Source organism: Labrus bergylta, chromosome 7, assembly GCF_963930695.1.
Source record: "Labrus bergylta chromosome 7, fLabBer1.1, whole genome shotgun sequence".
Lineage (NCBI taxonomy): Eukaryota > Metazoa > Chordata > Actinopteri > Labriformes > Labridae > Labrus > Labrus bergylta.
In genome coordinates, this window is record NC_089201.1 from 17248930 (window position 1) to 17272930 (window position 24001).

General features: G+C 40.3%; 1 protein-coding gene across 1 annotated transcript in view; it reads left to right on the top strand.

The window, feature by feature from the left end:
• lrriq1 (leucine-rich repeats and IQ motif containing 1) overlaps positions 1-23430 on the top strand; it is a 42318-nt gene extending 18888 nt beyond the window's left edge. Inside the window, exons 12-23 of the mRNA XM_065957236.1 lie at positions 653-1117; positions 1621-1810; positions 3927-4052; positions 5471-5557; positions 6486-6628; positions 7711-7782; positions 7930-8012; positions 8813-8914; positions 14281-14395; positions 15248-15308; positions 15966-16086; positions 19670-23430. Of these exons, the coding sequence (XP_065813308.1) occupies positions 653-1117; positions 1621-1810; positions 3927-4052; positions 5471-5557; positions 6486-6628; positions 7711-7782; positions 7930-8012; positions 8813-8914; positions 14281-14395; positions 15248-15308; positions 15966-16086; positions 19670-19803 (1699 nt within the window). The 3' untranslated portion in view covers positions 19804-23430. The remainder of the gene's footprint in view (positions 1-652; positions 1118-1620; positions 1811-3926; positions 4053-5470; positions 5558-6485; positions 6629-7710; positions 7783-7929; positions 8013-8812; positions 8915-14280; positions 14396-15247; positions 15309-15965; positions 16087-19669) is intronic.
• The last annotated feature ends 571 nt before the right edge of the window (positions 23431-24001 follow it).

Sequence of the window (24001 nt, forward strand, 5' to 3'; positions counted from 1 at the left end):
GACACAAAAGTGGGTTATGGAACCCTTTTCAGCGGGTCGTCGATGTGTTCCAGGGGAAAATACTTTATGCTGTGCCTTATTTATAACTCTCCCACACAGTAGATGGTGGAAATGCACCTCAAGGCTGTTTGCCACTCTTAATAAACAACAAAAGGAGGATGAGGAAGAATTGTAAAGTTAGTTATGTAACTATGACAATGAACTCATTAACATGGGTTTTCTTACATTGGGGGACAGAGAGGGTAAAAAAAACGCAGTGCTATGTGCAGCAAAATGCCAGCCCATGAAAGAATGAAACCATAAAATACAGTATGCACTATTTTTCATAAAATATATTTCATTTGTTGAAAAAAAGAGGTGTACTGGGTTCCTGAAGCTAGGCCATTTGAGAACCTGTTTTAAACCATATCACAAAATGTATTAAAGCTAATTGGTGTTGCTGTAAAGGTTTCAGCTTCCTTCACTAAAAAGGAGACTGTCTCAAGTCCCAGTTAATGATTGTGTAGAGACTATTTTTGTGCTAAAGACTATTTTTTTTCTGTGTGTGTGTGTGTCTGTTATTTGGTGTTTGTCACAGGCCCTTTAGTCTGACTGAGACCATCACTGATCTACAATACATGCAAACATTCTTAAACATATTTTTTCTTCACAGTAAAGCCTCATCTCCTCTGGATGCTCTAAAGACCTCCTGCCGACATTTCACAGAGGCCCTGCAGCTTGCAGAAGACCAGAGATTCGCCCATGAATATGGTGACACAACAGTGTCAGACAGACACAAGGCTGGAGGCCCAACAACACCTGAGGAGACAACTGATATGGGCCCTATCAGTGCTGAGAAGCATACAGAACCAACGGAGATGGAGGCTACTGACAAAGCTCCAGCAGTTATTCCGAACAGAGACAATATCAGATGCAGCTACTGGACTTTGGAGGAGAAGTCCGTTGCAAAGATTCAAGATTCATCGGACTGTGTTACAGCAGGCGTGAAGATGGGGTTGAATGCTAATATAGCTAACTCTGACAGTGAGCACACAGTGACAACAAAGTCAAAAAGTAGGATTTCCTCTGATTTCGAAGTGGCAGCTGTGTCCAACCATCAAGACCTGGAGCTCCAAAGGTAATTCACAAAATGTTCTAAGTTGACAGTATTTACTTGTTTGATTCTTTCTTAAAATTATACACCATTGACAACAGATCAGTGACATTAGCTGATGTATTGTTTATATAGAAAGCCTCCATATTATTTCACAGAACACACGACTGGACACTACTGGCTTCAAGCCTCGTTCTTTCTTCATATGATTCTGTTTTATATTGGCTCTGCATTTTATTAGTTTCTGCTGCAGAACATTTGTCATCATTGGAACCTCCTCTATGTGATTTACAGCAGAATATGTTGAACATCTTATTCATTTTAACACACAGCTTCATCATTAACACTGCACTATCTTTGGGAGGACTATACATCTTTCATATGAAGGGTGGCTCTGGCAGGCTTTTAACTCCCCAGAGCCCTGCTCTCCAGATGTCGGCTCAGAAATACATTTTTTGTTTTTGAAAGACGAAGGTGCTGTGACATCATGTAAATCCCTCACTCTATGTGTGTTCTTTCTCGAGCAGCAAAGCAGCAGTCTTGATTCAGCAGATGTGGAGGAAATACAGGCAGAAATGTTGGAACATCAGCAGCCCTTCCACAGCTGAGAAGCGAGAAGGACAAGGAGAAGGAGGAGGAGGAGAAAAGCCAGAGTCAGGACCTTCTGTTATTACCAGGAGCGTTAATGGCCAAGATTATGCAGCAACTGTCATCCAGGTAAAACTGTCTGAATTAGTAAACAGATTGTGCGCTCCTTTTTTATTGGCTTTACTGGAGTTTAAGTGCAATAAGTCGACAGTTTTCTAATGTTGGTGGTTGGTCTTGTTACATATGGGCGCTATAGAAATCATACCCCAATATACTCCACCAGACATGATCTCTCTGGTGCTATTTTGAAAGGATACTATCACATTGCACATGGAGAAAAAATTAACAACTTCCACATGTGAAATAAGATGGCTATATCTAAAACCAAATGTCCTAACCCTGACCCTAACTCCCTGTAAAGTAAATTTCAATATACATGCACAAAACAACATACCCACAGAGCATGAGCATACCTCCCACTCTTTTAATCTCTGCAGCTTGTTTGAATGCAACCTAGATTAGTTCTAAAGATACAAATTAAGAGCACCCACATACGCAATGCATAATAATAATAATAATATATTTAATTTTATATAGTGCCTTTCAAGGAACCCAAGGATGCTTTATATGGTGGAGGGACCAAACAAATAACAAAACAGTTAACCTTCATGTTTTGCAAATTATGGACCATCCCAATTGAGTTAATCTGTCCAAGTAGAATACACAAATTAGATAAAACAATTCTTTGCATATTGGTTAATCCTGAAGTTTATTTAAGCTCTGTAAATCTACACATAATATTTACAATTTTACATACCTTTAGAAGGTGGGCCTCAATCTTTCTTTACATTCTCTCCTCAGAAGATAAAACAATTCTCTCCTGACTCATGCCAGTAATAACTGAGCTAATTATTATTTGTATTATTAAAAATAGTTAAGAAAAGGAACACAAATAGCAAGCAGATAGCTTTGCTAGTTTCAGAGCACAGTGTACCCTGCATTGACTCTACAAGAGATTTTTTTGAAAATTAAAAAAATGCTTTTTTGTTCAATTGCCCATGATCCTAAAGAAATGTGTATGCAAACTTATCATTGTTTTATGAATAGAAAGAAATTTACATTCTTACATTAAAGAGACAAAAACAGCAAAGGTTTGGAATTCTTTGCTTAATAATCAATCTGCATCAGAACTCTCAAACGCTCTCCAAGCCCTTTTTTAGATTGTCCGTTTAAAGTGTGTTATGTATGACCCTGTGACGTCTCTGTGTGCGTGGGTGCATGTGTGTGTGTGTGTGTGTGTGTGTGTGTGTGTGTGTGTGTGTGTGTGTGTGTGTGTGTGTGTGTGTGTGTGTGTGTGTGTGTGTGTGTGTGTGTGTGTGTGTGTGTGTGTGTGTAGGTGCATGCCTGAGTGTGTGTGTAAATTGAGGCCCCCCTGTTTTTCTACACATCGGGCTTTCGGGATTCGATATGAATGTACAAAGATGCACTGACGGATGAGCTTCGTAGTGGCACTGTTGCAGAATGGTGATCTAAAAGAGGATCTAGTTGAGCAGACTTGTTTAGCATGAACAAGAGACCGCATTTTAACCTGTCAATATGTAATAGAGGACGTTACTGCTAAAATTAGAATTATTCAATATTATGGCTGAAGACTGGAGTTACTTTCACATTGTGGATATCTGTAAATGTACTTTGTCACCCCTGATCATCCATCTCAGGGCCTCATACGTGCTGTGGAGGCTTATTGGCTTAATTCTCTGCATACACTGTAGGTGTAGGCTGCTGTTCTGAAAAACATGCTACTCAACACTTCTCCCAAATCCCTTTTCAACACAAAAAGTGTTTGATGATCCTCTTGGGCTCTCTAAGGCAGGAGGTGGGGGTTCTGGTGTAGTGGGATAGTGTGTGTGTGTGTGTGTGTGTGTGTGTGTGTTGGGGGGATACAGAGTGATTAATCAGATTCCAAAGAAGTGCGGTAGTAAGAGTTGTAGGATTCCTGCTCTGCTCAACTTGAAGTGAAGTGTGCCCCCCCAAGCCCATTGGGAATTGTAGGATTTAGAGGCACAATGGAGCTCCATTTGTCTCTGAACAGGCTGGAGTCACACAGAGTTCAGACAGCAGAACACTCAGCAATTAAAAGAGAGGTTAACATGTTTTATCTCCCTAATGGGATAACACACAATATTTACGTTTGCCCTGTGATTCATGAGAGGTTTTCTACCATTTCTTCTCTGTTTACCTCCAGGCTGTTTGGAGGGGCTTCACTCTGAGGAGGAGGCTCACATCTGCTCTGGCTGCCGTCACATGCACGAACACAGGAGAGGACGACACCTTCGAGGAGGTGGATGTGGATGAATTTGTTTTTGATGAGGTATGCACACAAGTTCATGAGCTCCTCGTGCTCACTTTCATGATTCAGTGATTTCTTACCCCTCAACCCTATCAGACACAAACCTGCACAGAATGCGATATATTTTGAACAATATGGTGGCGCAGTGGTTAATGGCGTGCCCAATATATGGAGGCTGTAGTCCTTCAAGCGGGTGGCCCGGGTTCGAATCCGACCTGTGGCTCCTTTCTGTATGTCATTCCCAACTCTTTCTCGCCCTGATTTCCGACTCTATCTACTGTCCTTTCTCTCCAGTAAAGGCAAAAATAAATATAAAAAAAAAAAAAACAACAACATGAATTCATAAATATATAATCCTAACATTATCTCCATACTCACAACATCAAGCACACATATGCAAGGATACATTAGCTTGAACTCCTACAGTCTGTCTGCACAAGTAACAATGTTTCCAATTCTTCCTGGTGATGTTTTACGTTGTGTTACCCTTATCCACTGTTTTCTCTGCAAGACTGAGTTTCTGAACTTTGGTGCTAACAATCTTAGTTCTCAGTTCTTTAACCTGTGGATAGAAAACATGCAGCAACCTCCAGTGTTGAAAAAGCTAATGAGAAAGTGAAAAAAAAATGCAGTTCCTCAAGTGTCCACTTGAAGCTGGCTGCAAATGCCAAGGACATGTTTACATTTTTAAAGCAGAAATAAACATGTTTACAGCCTAGAGCAGAAACAGTTTTACTTAATTCTTTATTGGTAAATATCGGAGGGGGCTGAACATTTTTACAGCTTATCTGTGGAGTATATTAAGGCTAAGAATGATTCATACATTTGCATAAGTAGCGGCGGGCAGAGTTAACTGGTGGGTGCGTAGTAGCTGTTTGCTATGAGGCTTAAGCCCCGCCTCAGCTCCAGTCCACTTATTTGCCTGTGTCTAGACTGATTGAAAGATAGCATTACAATATGGCAGCCATCCTCATTGCGCTTCGTAACACCTCTTCAGAAAACATTGGGTGACGTCACTGAGACTACATCCATGTTTCATACAGTAACAACTCCCACCACAAGGCAACTCTGAGGCATTCTTCTGTTTTGTTTGTGAGGAGATGAAATGACGAGTAAGACTTTCTTTCTCTGCCAGCGTGGGTGGGATATAATTGTGCCACGTCTCCATCCAAGGCCCAACAATGACACACATAAACTAACCTATAGATACACACCTATTCACAAAAAATAAACATCTCTGCAAATATTTAGGAGCTCTAATGTAACCTCATCCTGACAATGAAGAACTCACTTTCCTATATCATATACACTGAGGTACATATATTAAAGAGAATATATTGGATGTGGTTCCATATACATTTTTCTTGTTTGATTTTCACCTCTTTGTGTCCACAATTACATTGAGATTAAAAAAAAACTATGTTTTCATTTAAAAAAAGGCAGCACTGGAGAAACACTGGACAACGCTTTATGAAGACCCACCTCCCAGATGTTACAATGAATCAGAGCAGCAGCTGTCTCTTAAGGTAAAACAAATATTCAAGGACAATATGTAATCCTTGTAAACCTACCTGGCTGGTAGTTAAAGTTGCCAGAGATCTGGAATCACCATTCCCTGTATGATGTTAAATAGTTATTTTCTCGCCTTATCCCTCTCTCATCTTAGATATTGCCCCCCCACCAGGATTGTTCTCACCCTCCCTGGTTGATCTTTAAATGTATTCTTTTAGAAAACAAGATTATTTCCTGGAGGGCTGAAGGTTGCTCTGCACCAGCAGATGTCATATTTCATGCAAGCGGACTGTTGTGTGTTTTTTCCCCCCCTCATTTACCTCTCGTTGGATCTTTTCTTTGGAGCGTGCTCAGGGCTGTACATCATGGTAGCTGCTTTAGGCCAGCTGATGTGATGCAGCTGCTGTCGTGGCCAGCTTCAGTGTGTTGACACTGAGGTACACATCAAAGTCGGGAATGTAGAATTTAGAGCTTCCGCAGAGAGAAAATGGGATCTTGAGGGTAATTAAGCTGTTAGTTAGACTTAAATATAAGCATTCCTAGAGTGTATAAACTTGCTGTGGTTAACAGTGTCAGCCACATACCTCAAAAGAAAACACAAAGAAGATTTAGATGTGACTTGACATCTATACATTTTATACATTGTTTTCTATTTTCCCTGTACTAAGTGTTTATTTTATTTTTCCATTTGAAGATCAAGCATAAAACCTTCTGTAAGCACCTCAATTAAGGATTAATCTTTTACTCAAGCGAAGGAAAAGTTACTCGTACATGTCAACTGTTTTGAAATATGTTTTAAATTTGGATTTGATTGATAAATTGAAGCTAATATATGAAGACTAGCTTCTTTATATATATTTTGTATAATATGTAAGCTTTTAGATATCAATTCAGGGTGATGTAAAAAAAGATTTACATTTCTGGTGATATTGGTACATGTAGGTATTTCCGCCTCCTGGGACCTTTCCTGAAGCCTCCCAGCACATACTCCCTCCACCGCTTGTATGGAGGTCAAAGCAGGCCTGGGTGGATGAAGAACAGGTGGTTTCAGCTGAACAGAGAATTTCCCCTGTGAGCTCCACCAGGTAGGTGCATCCATACAATTATGTTAAATCTGGCCTTAAGTTGATAGCATGAAAACTTTTAGTTTAGTTTATTTGCACATTACTAAAAAAAAGACAACAGAAAGTAATACAAGTTAAACAATTGTGCAAAGGTGGTTAGATGCCAGAAAAAGTCTCATGAAGATGCCCCCCCTCTGAGAATAACAGGAGTTACAGTCTGTAGGAATGTAGATACAATGACATAGAGGTGTGTCTTTAAATGATATAATGCACTACAATAAAATCTGAGAAGTGTGAGGTAGTTTGTTTCAAAGACATGTGCCTCTGTATTTTAATGTGTCAAGTCAAGTCAAGTCAACTTTATTTATATAGCACATTTATAACAGCCAAGGTGGACCAAAGTGCTGTACAGTAAATTAGGCAAAATACATTACATCCAAAACATCACATCAATAATGTGCATTGATTAAGAAAGCTTTGAAATCAAAAACTTCAATAGATACTTAAGTATTGTAGAGAAAAAGGAGAGGAGGGCGTGAATGATTGGTCAATGAGGTCAAAGTAGATGTTAAAGAAAAAAGTGGACTGGATGCTCTTACACACAAGTGGAGGAAATCAGGCACTCCAAACATGAAAAAATTTAAAAATGAAGAAGGAAATACTTAAAGGCCGTTATTATAACGGCTATATCGTTTAGAAAGCCAAAATGTTTTGACCATATTTCATTAACTGTATCCGTCATGGTCAAGATGGGTTTCATTTCCACATCAGTCACAGCCCATCTTGGAACTGAGAAATTACCAGATGCTGTTTTGTTACTCCTATATGGTGCATGTATATATACTGGTGTAAACATTAGTGTATGTATATCATACCTTTTGCTAACTCCATTTAAAAAAGGCTGACTCACACCTTTCAAATGGTGAATTTCAGTTTCTTACGTCTGGACGCAGCCAAATCTACCTACGGGTACAAAAAAAGTAACCTTAGCATACAATATGCACATATCATGAAAAAACAACTTATACAGTGCTGCTGTGACTGTTATATACAATACAGCCCATATGATGCCATATCAATATGTTTTTGTAAAATAATTTCAGAAGTAAATCTCCTGCCTCAACACCATTGCTCAACGGTCTCACCGAGAGATCGGAAAAGATTCTTGAAGAATGGTAAATCATGTTTTCTTTCTCTTCTTTATGAAGTCTTTGTGATCAGTTTTACTATTTTTTTGTATTGCCGTGTGTGTGTGTGTTTTTTTTTTTGTTATGTTTTCATGTAGAATAGTCAGTGAGATAGTTTCATCTTGTGTTCTGTAGGGGCTTCACTCACAGCCACACAGCTCTTCTGATGCTGAAAAGGGCTCAGAAGATGAAGTCAAAGAAGCAACAGCAAAAGAAAAGTGAGTATCTGAACATGAAGAATTGTATACGTAATAATGTCTTGCATGTGCCTCTTTTCTTGTGTGCACAATATTACGGCTTAAATCAAAACATTCTGATATATATTGTTAACAAAAGTATTAACATTATGAAAGCAGACATAGTGGGATGCTCTCATGGTTTCTTTCTTAAATATTTTCAACAGCACAGACCGCTCTGTAAAGACATAAATCCTATTTAAAAAAAGGGACATGTCTACTGTAATTATTGCTTCCTGTCTTTGTTCTTCACCCTTGCTTCAACAGCAGCAAACATTTCCACCCTGTGTATGTTAATGAGCCATAACAGACAGCAGAAGCCCAGGCCCGTCGCCTCTTATTGGACCTTATTTGAAATCCTGCAAAGGAAATAACGGTTGCCAAGAAACCTCTTGACAAGTCATCCCGTGATGATTTTCATTACCATTCATTGTAGTGGTTGAGTGCGGCTGCAGTGAAAGGTGACCTCACCTCAGCTCTGCTCCAAGAAACAGTAGTCCTGCCACGGGTATCATGCCACAGTCATGTAGAGGGGGGCTGCTCTTTGATCAGAATTGTAAATGCATGATTCCAAAGGCGGCAGGGCTCTTGTCATCTTGCTGCACTGACAAACAGGTCTATGTCTACGTTAACTCCTAATGGCATCTGCCTCAGTGGAACCAGAGCACTGTTCTAATATTTTCCGAATGTAAGGATCTGGTTTTCTGCTTCTGCTTCTCTGCTTCTGTTTCTCGGCCTGGCTTGTCCTTCTTTGACCTGTTCTTTCTCTCTTACTCTCTTAGATCCCTCCGGCCATCCGACGTCGTTAAGAAACTGCAGTTACCAGATGGATCCAGTGGGGGCACCGAACAGGCGAGCCAAGCGCAATAGAAATAATAAAAAGGGTAGGACTTGCTTCACATGTGTTTACTCTGTGTGAAAAGTGCTTCAATTTTGGACCTATGTTATCAGTGTCCGTAAGGCGAATATCAAGGAAGCTCCCCGATCTTTGATTCTTATTGGTCGAGCGCCATTTTTCCACTGAGTTGGAAAAAAAACCCAGGCAATTTCAACTTTAATTTCATATTCAGCTTTATCTTGAATTTCAAACTGCTTAAGGGACCCAAAAATAGAAGCATTGAGGATTTTACAGAAGAGGAAACAATTTACACCTAGATATGCAGACAATGGTGCTCACGCTAAGTGCATCTTTGAACATTTGGGCACTTCTAGCATGGCTTAAAAAGAATTCAGCATTTTAGCTCAGAATAGCATGCACTGTTTGGACACCTACCTAATATGTGGCCAAATATCCCTTTAAATATGTTCACACAAATAGATAAGCTATGAGCTACGTAACTGGTCCAGGAAATTAATTAGTTAATTAATTTGTTACCATCTCCCAAAGAGCGTTGACTCTGATGTAAAGCAGTACAATAGTCTGTGAAGAGGCAAATTTCTCCCACTGTATTTTTCCTGCTGTGGCCTCCCGCTCTGCCCTGAGGTGCGTAGATAATTTGACATTGTGACATCCACAGCCAGACTTAAAAGGGAGGAAGAGCTTGAGGGAGTTCAGGGCGGCGGAGGACCGTGGAAGTCTACTTTTATCATGGGAGTCTGTCTCTATCTTTCCCCTCCACCTCCACACAGCAGGGTCAAGGCCTCACTTGCAGAGGGCACGATGCTTGCGGTCATCCAGCAGTCAGGGTGACGCTGTAACAACAGTGAAATGACTGTCTCCAGTCCAGGTCCAACGCTGCCATTATTATGAAAATACCTGTTAATAACCTGTGGAGAAACTCAATATGTTTGTTAGTCTTTTAAAAGTATTACAACCCGTTTCTTTGGCTTTGGGATCCCTCTTGTTTAAGAGTTCGATGTATTCATTTCTGTAAAGAAGTCCCCTTGTCCATTAGAATTATCATCACACATCTTTTAACTGATGTACATCTTTGAAAACAATGAAAAGTTACTGTTTGACCTTTAGCTGCAGTGATTCTGTGGAGTATTTTTTTTTTAAAACATTTTGGTCAACTGACACCTGATTAGTTCTATCTTATTGCCAGACTAATAATTGACTGTCATTGGAAGGTGATGGACAAACTAACCTTTAGCATTCGGTCGATGGCAGCTGGATTTTTAACTGATGACGAAGTGACAAGATCATTCTGCTTTCATTTTGAACTGCATCTGTTTTATGTCAGCTTTTCATCACTCTCCTTACCAACACTAATAGCTCTGTCAAATAGCTCTCAGCCAACTGGCAGTCGAGAACCAGCTCCATCCAAAGAAGGCCTATTTACCAATACCACAATATTTCCAGCTCTCTTTCTTCCAATGTCATTACCTCTACTCTTGCATTACCTTGATAATTTATCAAACAGAGCTGTTGTTCTTCTGCAATTAAATGAAGCAGCTACATCAGCTGATAAAGTCATGGTTAGGACCCGTTTTTGCTTATTTCTAGAGTCCTAAGTCAGTTTTCTGGTCACTGTATGATATGTAACCTTAGCCTGCCAGTTCCTGGAGGGGACGACTCCTGTTGTCTTTTAACAAGGTGACTGTAAGATAGTTGGGACAGAGATGTGAGATTTGTGTTTTAAGAACTTGTTTATGTTGGTTCTCTGTCATTCGGCCCAAACCAGCCTCCCCTCTTGCTCCCCTGGTCCTGACCTGTGGAAGGCACCCCCTCCTCCGGATCCATCCTCAGTGCCCGGGGCCTAGCCAGCCCAGCCCGGCCCAGCCAGCGCTCCCCGACAGGGGCTAACGTTTCAGGCTTTGAGTCAAGCCCCTTCTGGAGGTGATTAGCCCCAAACCCATGACAGATTCTTTCCAAGATATCCGACGCGGCGTGTTTATTTTATCCGGGCTCTTTGTGTGGATGTGCTGGACATGAGTAACCCACTTGAAATGGGTATCGGCTTACATACCCAGAGAGGGAGATACTGAGGGAGAGAATGGAGCAGAGCCACAAGACATTTTCTTCTAAAGGCAAAAATATCTATATAGTTATAAAATCTCCTTATTTTTTTAGATGGTTTGTATTGTCAAGTTTCTGGTGGCTGCAGATGTTGAAGATGTTTCATGCCTTCAAGCGTTTCTCCTTTTTTCTCCTCTTTCTTTCCACCAAAACCTTCCACACAACCCCCCTCCTCTCGGCACACACACTCTTCCAACCTTCTTGTTCCATCCAAACTGGGATCCAGCCCCACTAAACATCCGCCCTCATGTCAGAGGGACACAAGGGTATATATTTTTATTTCAGCCTGGAACCCCTACCTCCTGAGCACTTAACTCGATTTCACACTTCAAGTCATCTACAAAGTCCAGCTGAAACTCAATCATCTTGTTTATCATTCATCATCCAAAATAACTTAATGTCAGACTATTTACCACCATTCATGTGCGTTCAATTTCTCCCCTGCAATCCCAGAGCTTCTATTTATGTCAGGCAGCGGAGCCCTCTCTTCATGGTGTATGTTTGAGATGCACTGGCAGACTTAAGGAAGAAACATATAGAGCTACAGTACAGTCAGAGTCAATCACAGTGACAGGCTCTTACAGAGCTAATATCCTCCAATCTCAGATACGCTCTGATTCTTCTGTCACTCTGCAAATGTCATGAAAACAGGATTCATAAATGTGTTAAAAATTAATTCAAAAGAAGTTAAGAGTAAGTCTTAGTTTAGCTCTTTTTCTAAATGTTACAGGACATGTTTAAAATTGGTCAGTTAATTGAGATTACATTGTTGTAATAATAAAGGTCGTAAGGAATAGCAAGCAAGGATGCAAGTCTATAAACCATCAACATGACACACCATTTGATTACTTTCTTTTTCATGTTTTGTTGTGTTAAGACAAATTAGTTGAAATGTAATCTAAGTCTAATGATTAAAATGTGATTTATATTAAATTTATTTAAAATGATTTATATCCTAAAGACAACTGGACTTTGGTGAAGTTGCCTTTGGATAAAGCTTTGCATTCCCATGACCTGGATGTCTTCTTAGATGAATGATTAAAGGATCATTTTAGTGTGTTGATACTTGGTCATATTTTGTCGTCAGTGTGCATTAAATGAAGGTCTTAACTGACTGTTTAGTAGAAAGTGGACCGTGTCTGTATCTAAAGTTTTTGGTGTTTTTACCAAACAGAAAATCCGTCAGGCATAAGTGCGCTACTAAATATGCACTTTTCTTCACATACCTATTGTCCTCACTTTTTGTGCAACAATAAGAATCCCTTAAGAAGACACTGTCAGGTCCAGATTCAGACTCTCTTTATTGTCTCAGGAGAAATTAATTTGGCAGCAGGAGATCACAGAATGACACAATACAAATGACTCCATTTAAAAAGACAGTATCAGCAACATTAGTGGAAAATCAGTAGAATTAAGAACATCAACTGAAATGGTATTTCTACTAAGTGGAAATATGCAAAAATATAATGTGGAGGTGTGTAAATGCTTAACTGTGCAATAACTTTGAATTGTCAGAATTCCCGTCCAAAAGTCTGCACTTTTATCCACATGTTTTACAATATACTGAGTGTCAGTCTTTCTATGACGGCAGGCTTTTGTTCTCCCCTTTGGGTTTTGCAAATACTTTAGCTTGAGACTTAGCAACATTTACCATACTCTCTGTAGTTGTGCTACAGTGTTGCTGTACACTGGAAAGTCATTACAGCTGAGCTGTCTTTCCATTTTACACCTCATACAAAAATGATTTGTCCAACCTGACTGCAGTCTTGGCGTGTTGATTGTTTTTATAACAGCCTGTTTTTGGCCTCATCCTGTTCCAAAATCTTAGAAACACTTTTAGAATAGAATAGAATTAGAATAGAATTACTTTATTGATCCTAAACTGGGAAATTGTGGAAAGATAACTGTCCCTCAAGATAACCGACTCTTTGTGTTATTTGTTCCATAAAAAAGGTAGAAGGAGAAGATGCTTAAAAGTGGGATCAGTGTGTCTCCTTTTATCTGTGGCTTTGCTGCAGGCCAAATCCTTCACCCTCCTCCTCATCCCAAACTCTGTGATATAAAGTCAGGGCTCTCTCCTCCTCAGCAGAGACAGGATTGCTTAATGTGCTTAAGAGCCTTTCTTAACAGGCGTGACTCCTACAGGCCCCCTCCTGATGTCCTGGAGGGGCACTGTAGGGGGATTGAGGAGGTTTAGGGGGTCAGGAGGGGGGCTTTGGTGGGGGGAGTTTCAGAGGGGAAAAGGGAGAGTGGAGTCTCTTCAAGCTTTTTGAGTGCAACTTACACGATAGCTTTATTTCATGTTGCTCGTCTTGTGTCACTGTGTTTGCTACAATATGTATTAATCCTCAGAGATTTCTATTTTACCATGAGTCTTCTACGTAATGTGTTGATCTATCAAAGTAGAAATCTCCTTATCTTTATAGAGTGTAAGTGGCCTGCCTGTGCCCTGCCTCTCTGTGTATTTTAGGAAGTGTGTGTGTAGCCATTTCCTGGCCCTTTGCTGGCCCGAGGGGAAAATCTATCACTTGACATTTTTAGTGGCGCTTTGCAATTAACCCATGAAAACTGTAAAGCTGTTTTTGTCCTTTTTATGGCTCAGCAAAACCAAGTAAATGGCTTAAATAAATGCATCATTAGTTCCAGCATTGGGCTGTCAAAATTCATTATCAGTTTACACCAGTCGGCGGCAGCATTGCTGTCAGCGCAACATAAATGTTTACTTTGAATTATGACCTTATTACAGGATGTCAGTACGGCTCGTGAATCAGCTGCCTTTTCAGATTTCTTTTTCTAACACACTGTTGCTTTGATTGTGTTTTTTTTTTTTTTTTTTTTTTTTTTTTTTAAAGAATCAAATCCCTAACAGGCACTGAAAAAAAGCAGATCCTCTCCTGGTGCATCTCGTAGCAGCTGCCTGTGACTCCTCCAAACAAATACAAAATGCTTAAGCCCAAACATAAACGCCAGGAGCTTTGACCACTGAGCTCTCCCAAAGCAGGGATCCCTGAGCAGCTTTAGTTACAGTGAAATATGTCAAACTTAGCCACAGATCAACCTTATGAGCTGTTTATTTGCTAAGCTTGAGCATCTGTGAACTCCACTCATTTTCAGCAGTATTTATTTAGTCTTTTTTTTCCTTTATAAACCTGTTATCTTCAATCTAACTTTCTCTGATTACGCTGAACACTCTCTGCTACCGTTGTCTTCGGGAAAACGACCTGATTGACGAGAGGGATGTGGAAAATGAAGTGCCTGTGATGTTTGTTTGAACTTCTGTGTTGATTGCAGTGGTGGAGAGCGAGCTGGGCCTTCAGGAGGCAGAGGAGACGGAGCGAGTGAAGCAAGAGCGAGCTCAGCAGTGGCTGCACAGTCAGGCTGTTCACTCTGACAGGGACTCAGAGAGGTGAGGCACTGACTGATGGGCATATGATGTTTGTTTTTTGTGCAGCTAAAATTGAAAGGTTGCTTAAACAACTTTTAGAATTTGTATCCTGATTTCTGATTTCTGATTTACCCCTGGTATCTAGCCATGCACATAGTTTGGCTTGTAAACATTACGGTTTTGAAATGTATATCTCTGTGATTTCAAAGTGAGGTACAGGATTATACAGCGTATCTTGGATGTTTCCAGAATTTTTTTTCAATACAACCACAAATTCTCTGCTGTTCTATGAGGAAGGCTGAAGTCTTGTAGGTAGATATTTTAAAAACTGCGCAAAGGAAACCAAAACTATTTGAATGGGTTTCAAAATAAATTCTAACATCACAAAATCATGCTCTCTTAAAATCAAAAATGAGATGAAGGAAAGAAAAATGTCCCCCTTCAGAAGATAAATGCTTTTTTGTTTCAGATATTGTCCGTGTATGTGTCATCACAGATTAGGGAGGCTTTCTTTTTGTATTTCTGTAGGTGAAGTTTCATAACTAGTTGAGAAGTTTTGCTATTTCTCTTTAATGAATTAACTCTTTCTAAAGTGAAAGAGGTAAGTGATTTGTGTAGTACATTAGCTGAGGGGCAAAAAATCTCATAAATGACTGTGATATAGAGCGGATATAAAATCAAACAGGACATATCAGGCTGCAGGCCGTTCTTCCCCTCAAAGAGACATTAAACTTATCATGCAGAGCATCTGTGTTTATTCTATGATATGTCAGAGGTAATTGCACAAATAAAGGAGGGAAACTGTTACATTGATAGAAATATGCAGAGCACTAAAAGCCCAAATACTTGGGCCCATTTGTCTTTTTTCCACAGTGTTCGTTTCTTACCCGAGATCAGCACAGACATTCTGCATGGAGGCAGAGTGCAGCTTGTGGTGAGTACACTCCTCTCCTGTTTCCCTCTGCAGTTCATTCACTTCATGGTACGACAGTGAATCTCGATTTGGATCTTTTCTTTGGGGGGGCAGTTGCATGTATGTGAAGGTATGCAGTATTTACATTCAGCAGTCAGAGTCACGTCCTGGGCTGCATGTTCTCTCCCCTGGAGCCTGTCTCATCAGCTTCCATTTTAAGGAGTCAAAAGGAGGGGGGGGGGTGGGGGTAGCTCTGCGGTGACACTTCCAATTGGATCAACTGGCTGCAATTTCTTCATTTTACTTGTAGAAATCCCAGTGTCACTTTGGAGCAGTTTGCCTGTGCTCGAGAACGATGCTGATGCTGTTGAGGTCTTTGAAGTGGGAAACTGCAGGTCTCCCTGTGCAGTTATAGAGCAGTTTGAGTTATGATCACTGGCAAGACGAGCCCCCCACCCTTTCCTCCTGTTTCTTAGATATGTTCAGACTGCCGAGCCGCTGCTTGTCCAATGTTTTTCACAATATTAGAATGCCTGCTGCGTGAGACGTGTTATGTTGGGCCTCATTTGTGTGTGTGTGTGTGTGTGTGTGTGTGTGTGTGTGTGTGTGTGTGTGTGTGTGTGTGTGTGTGTGTGTGTGTGTGTGTGTGTGTGTGTGTGTGTGTCGTTGTGCGTGCAGGCGGATCTTGGATACACAGAACATCAACATCACGCTAGTGGATCATGGGCCAACAGCAGTGTAGCTGCCCGGCCCTGCCAAGACAACGGTTATCCTCACAGAAACTCTTTGGGTCATGCAAGTGAGTCTTGTGAACTTCTTCACTCTTAAAATCGATTTACAATCCACCTCTCAGAGGCTTTTTGAATTGAACTTTCATGAAATTTTCTGCATTCAGATGACTCAACTGCTACCTGAAATAAACGAGTGTCGGCACTGACTTCTAGCTAAACATTTTCTCACAATAACTTTAATCCAGGTAAATGGTTATAGTGGTATATATTGCTAATGCTAAATTAAAGGATTCTTGTTTATTTTCATGCATACACAAAATCCCTGCAAATCTCCTGACATTTTTGGGGTGAGCTGCATTTATGAATGCAAAGTGGCCACATTCCCAAGGATAGTGCCCCCCGCTGTGAGGTGCATATGTGAACAACTTACTTAGGAAGATTTCAGGACAGCCGGTCCTTAAAATGTTTAGATGTTTTTAGGGGTGCACGTGTGTAAAAAGGCCTTACATTACTTTTCTTGTCAGGCATTACTGATTCATGACACAGGACATATTTTATACTTACATAAAATACATACATAAACACTCAGATACATTGTGAATGAACAGATAGTGCTCAAGGTAGTACTGCGTAATTCAGATGTCTTGCAATACCTGATATTCCTTCTTCTTTTTTTTTAAACTAACTAATATGAAATTACTCTAATTCAAGTCACCAGTATTTGTAAACACCAGCAAAAAAGCTGTGACACCTTTGTTCTGCCAACTTTTGAATTAAGTAACTATTCCTGTGGTATTAAGAGAATAAGTTTATCACTACATTCATGCTGCTACCTAAGGGACCTGCATGTTGTTGTGTTTATACCTATAGTATGTGTGCATGTGTGTAAATACCTGTACATTAAGCACATACACAGATACACATATGTGTCAATGTTTGCACACTTGCACCCAAAGTCTTGGATCACATAGACCTGAGGTTGCAGAGCCGGGGATAAATGCTGCTGCTTATTCAGCCCAGACTGAGTCCATCGGTCTGCTGCTTTGAGAGGGGAGGGGTGGGAGTGGGGGGGGGGCACAAGGTCGAGCTGGGGACAGAGTGCCGTGAATTTCTCCTCTGACAGGAAACTGGCAGAAAGGAAGAAAAAAAAAAACTCTCAGTCCTTTCAGAGAATAATGACTGGCCCTTGTGTCAGAGGACGTGGGGCTCAGGAGTCTGACTGACAAAGATGCTACTGACGGGCTGAAGGCAGATGACCGCTTTAAACAAGCCCAGGAATCTGAGTGAAGGAGAGCCCTGTCCACGTTAACGAAGCCTAAGTGGATTCTGATGATGCTTTTAAAATGATCTCCACGAGGTGCAGCAGCAGCAGGAGCGAGTGTCGCCAAGCTCAGCAGGCAGACTGTTGTTCCCCTGCTAAGGACTGCCTCTAAAAAGAAAGCGTCTTTGTCCGCACTGATAAAATGCCATTTATTGAAATAATCTACAACAAATTGAAACATGAATGTGTATGTAAGGAAAGAGCATTTCTCAAAAAGCCAATTGAGATATTCCATAAACTTTAAAAGGGCATCTAATGGTCTCTTTGCTACATCATCAGAAAGTCAACATATCAGAGGAGAAGGGTTACTCGGGTGAAATAAGGGTAAGAAAAAGGAGAGATTAAAAACAAACGGTACCCATATAAAACGATGTATCTTATTCTTCTGAAGTGGCGCACACCCATCAAAGTGAAGGTTTAAAGTGGGAAGGTTCACGTTGTTTGCCAAAGCAGTAAAGCCTACATAAATACTCTATAACCTACTCTATAACCTATTGAAACACGATACCCACCACTTGCTGGGGCGGTGCCATAAAATGGGTTTCCAGCCTCACTAAATATTTTCACTTCTTGTGCAGAGGAAACCGCTTAAGTTGCATATCTGCTCCCTCAATTTTGTCCGCCGCTCAGCTCTAATGGGAGCAAAATGAAGGAAAACAATTTGTTTGGTCACAGCGGTTGGGTCAAATGTACGGCCATTTGTTTATCTCTGTACATTTAATCGTCCACAATTGGCAACATGTGCGTCAGGTTCTGTATTTGATTTAGGATAGATCGTTGGACAAAAGTCTTTAATAAACTGAATTTAGCCACCAAACATGGCCGGACATTTCTGGAAATAAACACACCAGACTGCGGTGGCTTTATCTTCACACTAAATCGCTCAGACCGTGAGGAAAGGGAACGATACCCTCAAACACGAGTTCAATCAAAAAGTACAGAGGGTGTGATTAGGTATGACGTGTGAGTCCGTGGATATTCTATACAGTGTGCAAGCTGTGCAGATATTCAGAGCCGGGTCAGTACCTGCAATACCTCCCAGGCCCTCCACCTCCTCCAGAGCCCTCCCTGCTGTTTGGCTCCCTGTGTGGGGCGGCTGTTGAGACCGCGGGCCCTCGCTCTACACGTGGAATGCATCATGCCCGGGAGAAGCTCTGCCTTTGTTCTCTGTGTTTTTAAAAGCTTTGTGCTGATCCCCAGGTGAAAAGGACAGACCTCTGATACTGCACAAAGAATACCTGCTCACTCTGAAGTCTTTAAAGAGAGTTTTTATATACTGTAGTGTAGTCCTAAATCTGCTGAGACAGAGAGAAAAACAAACGTCAAATCAGTCTCTTAATCTAAAAGAAACTCCAACGGTTAAAGTAAAAATGTGTATTTTTTTTTTAAAACTTCTATATCCTCCTCTTTTCATGCATGTAAGGTCAAACGTTGCAGGCTCACTGTTGTCAATCTCTGTGAGTGCTGCTTGATTGGAATGCATTAAAATGCTGAAAGAAAAAGATGCTCATCATTGAATAATCCACAGTATGTCACAATTAAACTGCTAATACTTTGATAAATAGCAGTAATAATCAGCAGGTTAGCAAATAATGATAGCCACTGTATCAGCAAATTTCATATTTATAGGTTTAATTTTTCACACAGATATTCTGGTGATAAACTTTATATGGTTCAGTTAACGTCGTGAGATCATCATCTGTTTCAGGTAGTTTAAATTTCTCAATAATTTAAAGAATTAAAATTAAACAAAATCACATTTTGGTGACATCTTTCCAGAGATAAATCCTCAGTTGTGCAAGAATAAGGCAATCATTAGCATCAGCAACATGTTGATTTAGGAAGCATGTACTGATGGTCCTTCCTCTAGAAACCACTTATAGATTTTTTTTAAAGATTTATTTTAGTGATTCTTTTGGGGGCCTTTTTTCAGAGATTTTTTCAGGACAGTGGATAGAGACAGAAACCCGCAAAGAGAGATAGAACGGAATGACATGCGGGACAGGAGCTACAGGTCCGAATTGAACCTGGTCTGCTCGAGAACTTGAGCCTCTGTACGTGGGACTAACCTCTAGACTACTGCTGCCCCTAGATATTAATCATTACTAACCCAAGTTATCAAGTAAGACAAAATGACTGAAAAACAAACAGACCTGGTCAACAATATTTCTGTAGAATCCTAATAAGTTTAAGATGAAATTACAAAGGGCAACACGACTCTCAGCAAATCCATTCTATAAATTGCAGAGATATCGATAACTTAAAGTTTAGTCAAACATGGAATGGTTTACATGTGAAAAATATTGACTGTTTCCTCTCTCTGTCTCCAGGAAAAGAGGTTCCATCTCCACAGCGAGTCTCGTCTGCTCCGTCAAAAAAGGAGCGCATGTCCTTCAGAGACAACCCCGTCCAGCTGAGCGGCGGCTGGGGAGGAGGCAAGAAGAGGGACAAAGTGTACAAGTAAAACTCAGAACCCTCTACAACAATGTCCACTTTTATGCCATCCTTCCCCAACACCAAAAGCTTCCTATGTTTGTGTTGCAACTTATACAAACAACCGTTGTGTTATTAACATGACTTCAAGGAAAAACACAAAAGGAATTACACTTACAGATTTCGCTCCACAGAGGTATTTTCTCTGAGCGGACGACTTAATTTATTTGTTTTTATACTCTTTTGATCCTCCTGCAGCAGCTCATTTTAAACTCAACATTTCTTGAGAGCACTCTTTTGCAAATAAATGAAGACCAATAGGACCCGCTGCAGCCCAAATATCTCCAGGCTCTTCCATTGTGTTGATTCTGCTCAAGTGTCACTGGCTGAGTTTGATGGCAGCCGACCAGCACCAAAACACATGGAAGAAAATGGCACACTTTCAGCAAAATGGCACGCTTTATATGCAAATAATATCAGGAAACACAAACCATGAGCTTTAATATCTTTGCATTCATGTTTGTTAAGTGGCTGAACTGCTGCTTCTGCATCCATTTACTATGTCAACAATAAAAAATGCACTAATTATGGTTTGCAGCCATGGGAAGAGGCGTACTTTTACAGCTCTTCTCGCCCCCTTTTAACCTTGAAGTTTAATAAAGCCCAAAGGTTTAAGAGAAAACCCCCGCACTCTGTTTCTATTTTAAGCTCCTGCTTACCAACAGAGGGCTTGAAATTACTGTTTCTATGAGCCGAGCACAAACATTGGTGTTAGAATTAGAACAATGTTTTCTTTAATTCTAGCAGTGGATTACGATGGCCTTGTCTGTGTATTTGAATTTGGAGAGCTAAGGCGTCAAACACGGCCTTACCGGAGGCGGTGAACCTCAGGCTTGGCGGTTCCTCGCTGCTCCGCCGCCTGGAAATGATAACTTAATGAATGTCAAAACAAATAGTCAGAGCTGCAGAGTGGCTGCCTGGCAGGAAATGCATGTCGCTCGTCTATTTATTTTCCTTCTATCTTTCACTTAGCGCATGTCTGGAGGGTGTGTTTTGACTGTACGAGAGCTGGTGGGGGGATTTTTGTCTCGGAGAGTCGTGTATGCCAAAGATGTGGAGGTCCTGTTGTGAAACCAGAGAGCACTGTCCTCCTCATCCAGGGGGAGGCTCATTCTTCTGGCTCTCTGGGGGACATAAAGCGAGAGTTCCTCTGTCCTTACACAACTGTGATACTGGAGAATTTAGGTTGTTATTTAAAATACTGAAAATACATGAATACGAGCACACAGGTACTGTAAAGTTTCTGAATGTTTCACATGAGCTTGTTTGTGTTGTTGTTCAACCATCATCTACCAGCCTTTTATTAGATTTATCTACTTTCGAGTTGTGGGTAAATTACATGTAACCTAAGACATTCAAAATCCACAGCCTGGTGAAGTGAGTGTTCCACCGCACATTTAGATAAGATGAAGAATGTAGCTGTCGGCCTGCACCGTGCTGCCAGCCTGACCTCAAGTCAGCAAATGTTGTCAGCTCGAGTCTGGCAGGCAGAGGTTCTGTGTCGGAATCCCTCCAAATCCTCCTTCAAATGCATTCAAGAACAACAGAGTGCCATCAAGTTTAGCAACAAATTATATACAATCCACATTTTTCTGCTGACTAAATTCCTTTGCTGTCTTTTGATATATGTTGTAAACCGTTTCAGGCAGCCATTGATTTCTATTTCTTTTGTGTATGTATGAAAAAACGTGCTTGGGTTGTGTAATTAATCACACTCAGCGGCAAATCAGATTTTATCAAATGTTTCATAATCATTGAATTGTAATGCACTTTGTGTCGTACAAGGATATACAACACAATGAACACAGACTGAGTTTTATGCATTTAAGCTATTCGCTGCCTTGTGTTACATGTGTATGTACGCTGGAAGTATATATATGTAGGTTTACTAGAGATGTCAACACTTATAATAAACTGAAAGATGCGAGTCTCTCGTCTGATCCATGACAGGCTCACACATTGAGCAGTGTAGAGCCGTACGGGCAGCTCTGTTCTGCATGAGCTGGATCTTATTTAGCTCTTGTTTTGAATCATTAGATGTCCAGACTGCTGGGATAAGACTTAAGGGTGTATCATTTGTTTTCTTGTATCTTCTGTTAGAAAATAGGCGTTCTTTCTGATGATGGAAATGCCTCTGCTCATTTTTTACAACTTTAGTTTTAACGTGATGTGTAAACAGGCTGAGAATTATCCATGACAGTTTTCATCAATTATTACACTAACAGTTGGGCCTCTTTAACCTGATCAATGCTTGTAAAGAGATGGTTGATCCGTCCTCAGAGCTCGTCTCAAACCAAATATCATGAAGGTTTAGAAACTATAATATAGTGACGGCACTAAACTGAGGCACACTGCATCTACTACAAGACGCTGCATGACATACAAAAGACAATTAGAGTACATGTGTGCAGGCAGCATAATACTGACTTAACTGCTTCTGCAAAGACAGATACTTTATTAATCCTTTAAAGGAAATTATAAAGTCACAGCAGCTATAATCACATTCAACATACCAGATCTTATGTCACAAAAAAATCAATTTAAGCAATACAGATATCTAAAAATGACATATATAGTCCAGGATGCAAGAGTCACTTATAATGTTTAAAAAATACTAAAACCCCTCAATAAATAATGCATACATATATTTACAAATATATGCCTAAATATGCTTTTATGCAAATGAAATACTCCCTGAGTGTGTGTAAACACTCCTGGAAATATGAACCCTGTTTACAGAGAAATCTGGAATCAGCTCACACAAACAGAAACTTTGCACTGCAGCCTGAGAGAGGTCAAAGCTGATTTATCGTCTAAACAGCGACCGCCTGCTTTTTATGTCACGCAGATGAAGACGGGTTTGAGTCGCTCTTTTCACTAGACTGAAGGCGGGACAGGTAGTAAAAGCACTGAGAATATTACCCAATGAGATTCAAGCCTGTTAAAAGATTACTAACACGTTTATTACCAACACAGTCACAGATGGAAGACTGATGAAAATAAGTGCATGCATGACGTCTTTATAGAAGTTGTTATGTTTGAGACATTTGCAAAATGTTCAGATTTAGATTCACTTTTTTTAAAGATGTCTTGAATTACTGGTTTACACACAGAGACGCACACAAATAATTTCAGCTGTGATTTTTCATTTTAAATTCTAATCACATTTTATAAATACATTGGTAAGACCAGTAGGAACAGATATCGCTCTAAGAAAACTTGTAAATATTCGATCAGTGGCATGATTTAATTTCAGCGTATTTATCTGCAGCCGGAGTACTCCCTGATGTGTTGAGTTAGTGTTTGTGCATCTCTTTAGTTATTCTGTAAAATGTTGTGTTTTAGATTAACTTATTAGGAATGCACAATGCTGTTTAAAGCTGTACTACTCTGACCTTAATCTGTTCTACATTTTGAATTGTCAAGCATTAAGAAAAGGTCAAATTGTGGTAATTTAAATTGTGATAATGTGTGTTTGCTCACTGTTACTTTCTATCGTGTTGGTGTGTTCTCTGCTGATATAAACTGTTCAAGTTCTATATGAGGGAAATCTTATTGTGACTTTTTGAAGGTCATTAAAATTGTCTTTTATTGTGTATCACAGCATCTGGATTGAGTCTGACGCTCGCTCGCGGCGGCTAAGTTCTGCTTTCAGTCTAAGGTGACTTGTTTAACATTCTGCCATGAACCCAGATGACTTTGTCAAGTGACTGAGCGCTGAAGACTGTCAGCGCTCAGGAACGCCTGACTCCTGGAAAAACAAAAAGACAAACAAACAAAATCAAAACGAACTCTTAAAAGCACGAATGCACTGCTTTCACTTTTTCAAACTCAAAAGCTTTTGCGAGCCAAAAGCTCTGCAGGCTCAGATGACATTCATAAGCTCCATAAAAATGTTGGGCTTTTGGGGAAAATAAACTCTGCTCGTCTTTGTGTTTAGTGGCTCGCCAAAGTTTGAAGACGTTTCAGTTGATTGAATTAGACCCCAGGGTGGCTTTGAGCAAAATGATATCATGTTTGTGCCTTCTGAAGTGGCACGTCTTGGCTCCGTTTGGTTTATTGGACGGTGATCAGACACGTTAGAACTCTAATGAATTATGATTAGTTCAGTTCATCACATTTTGACCATGTGGAGGCAGCATGAGGTTTTAACAGCTATCAGTTTTAGT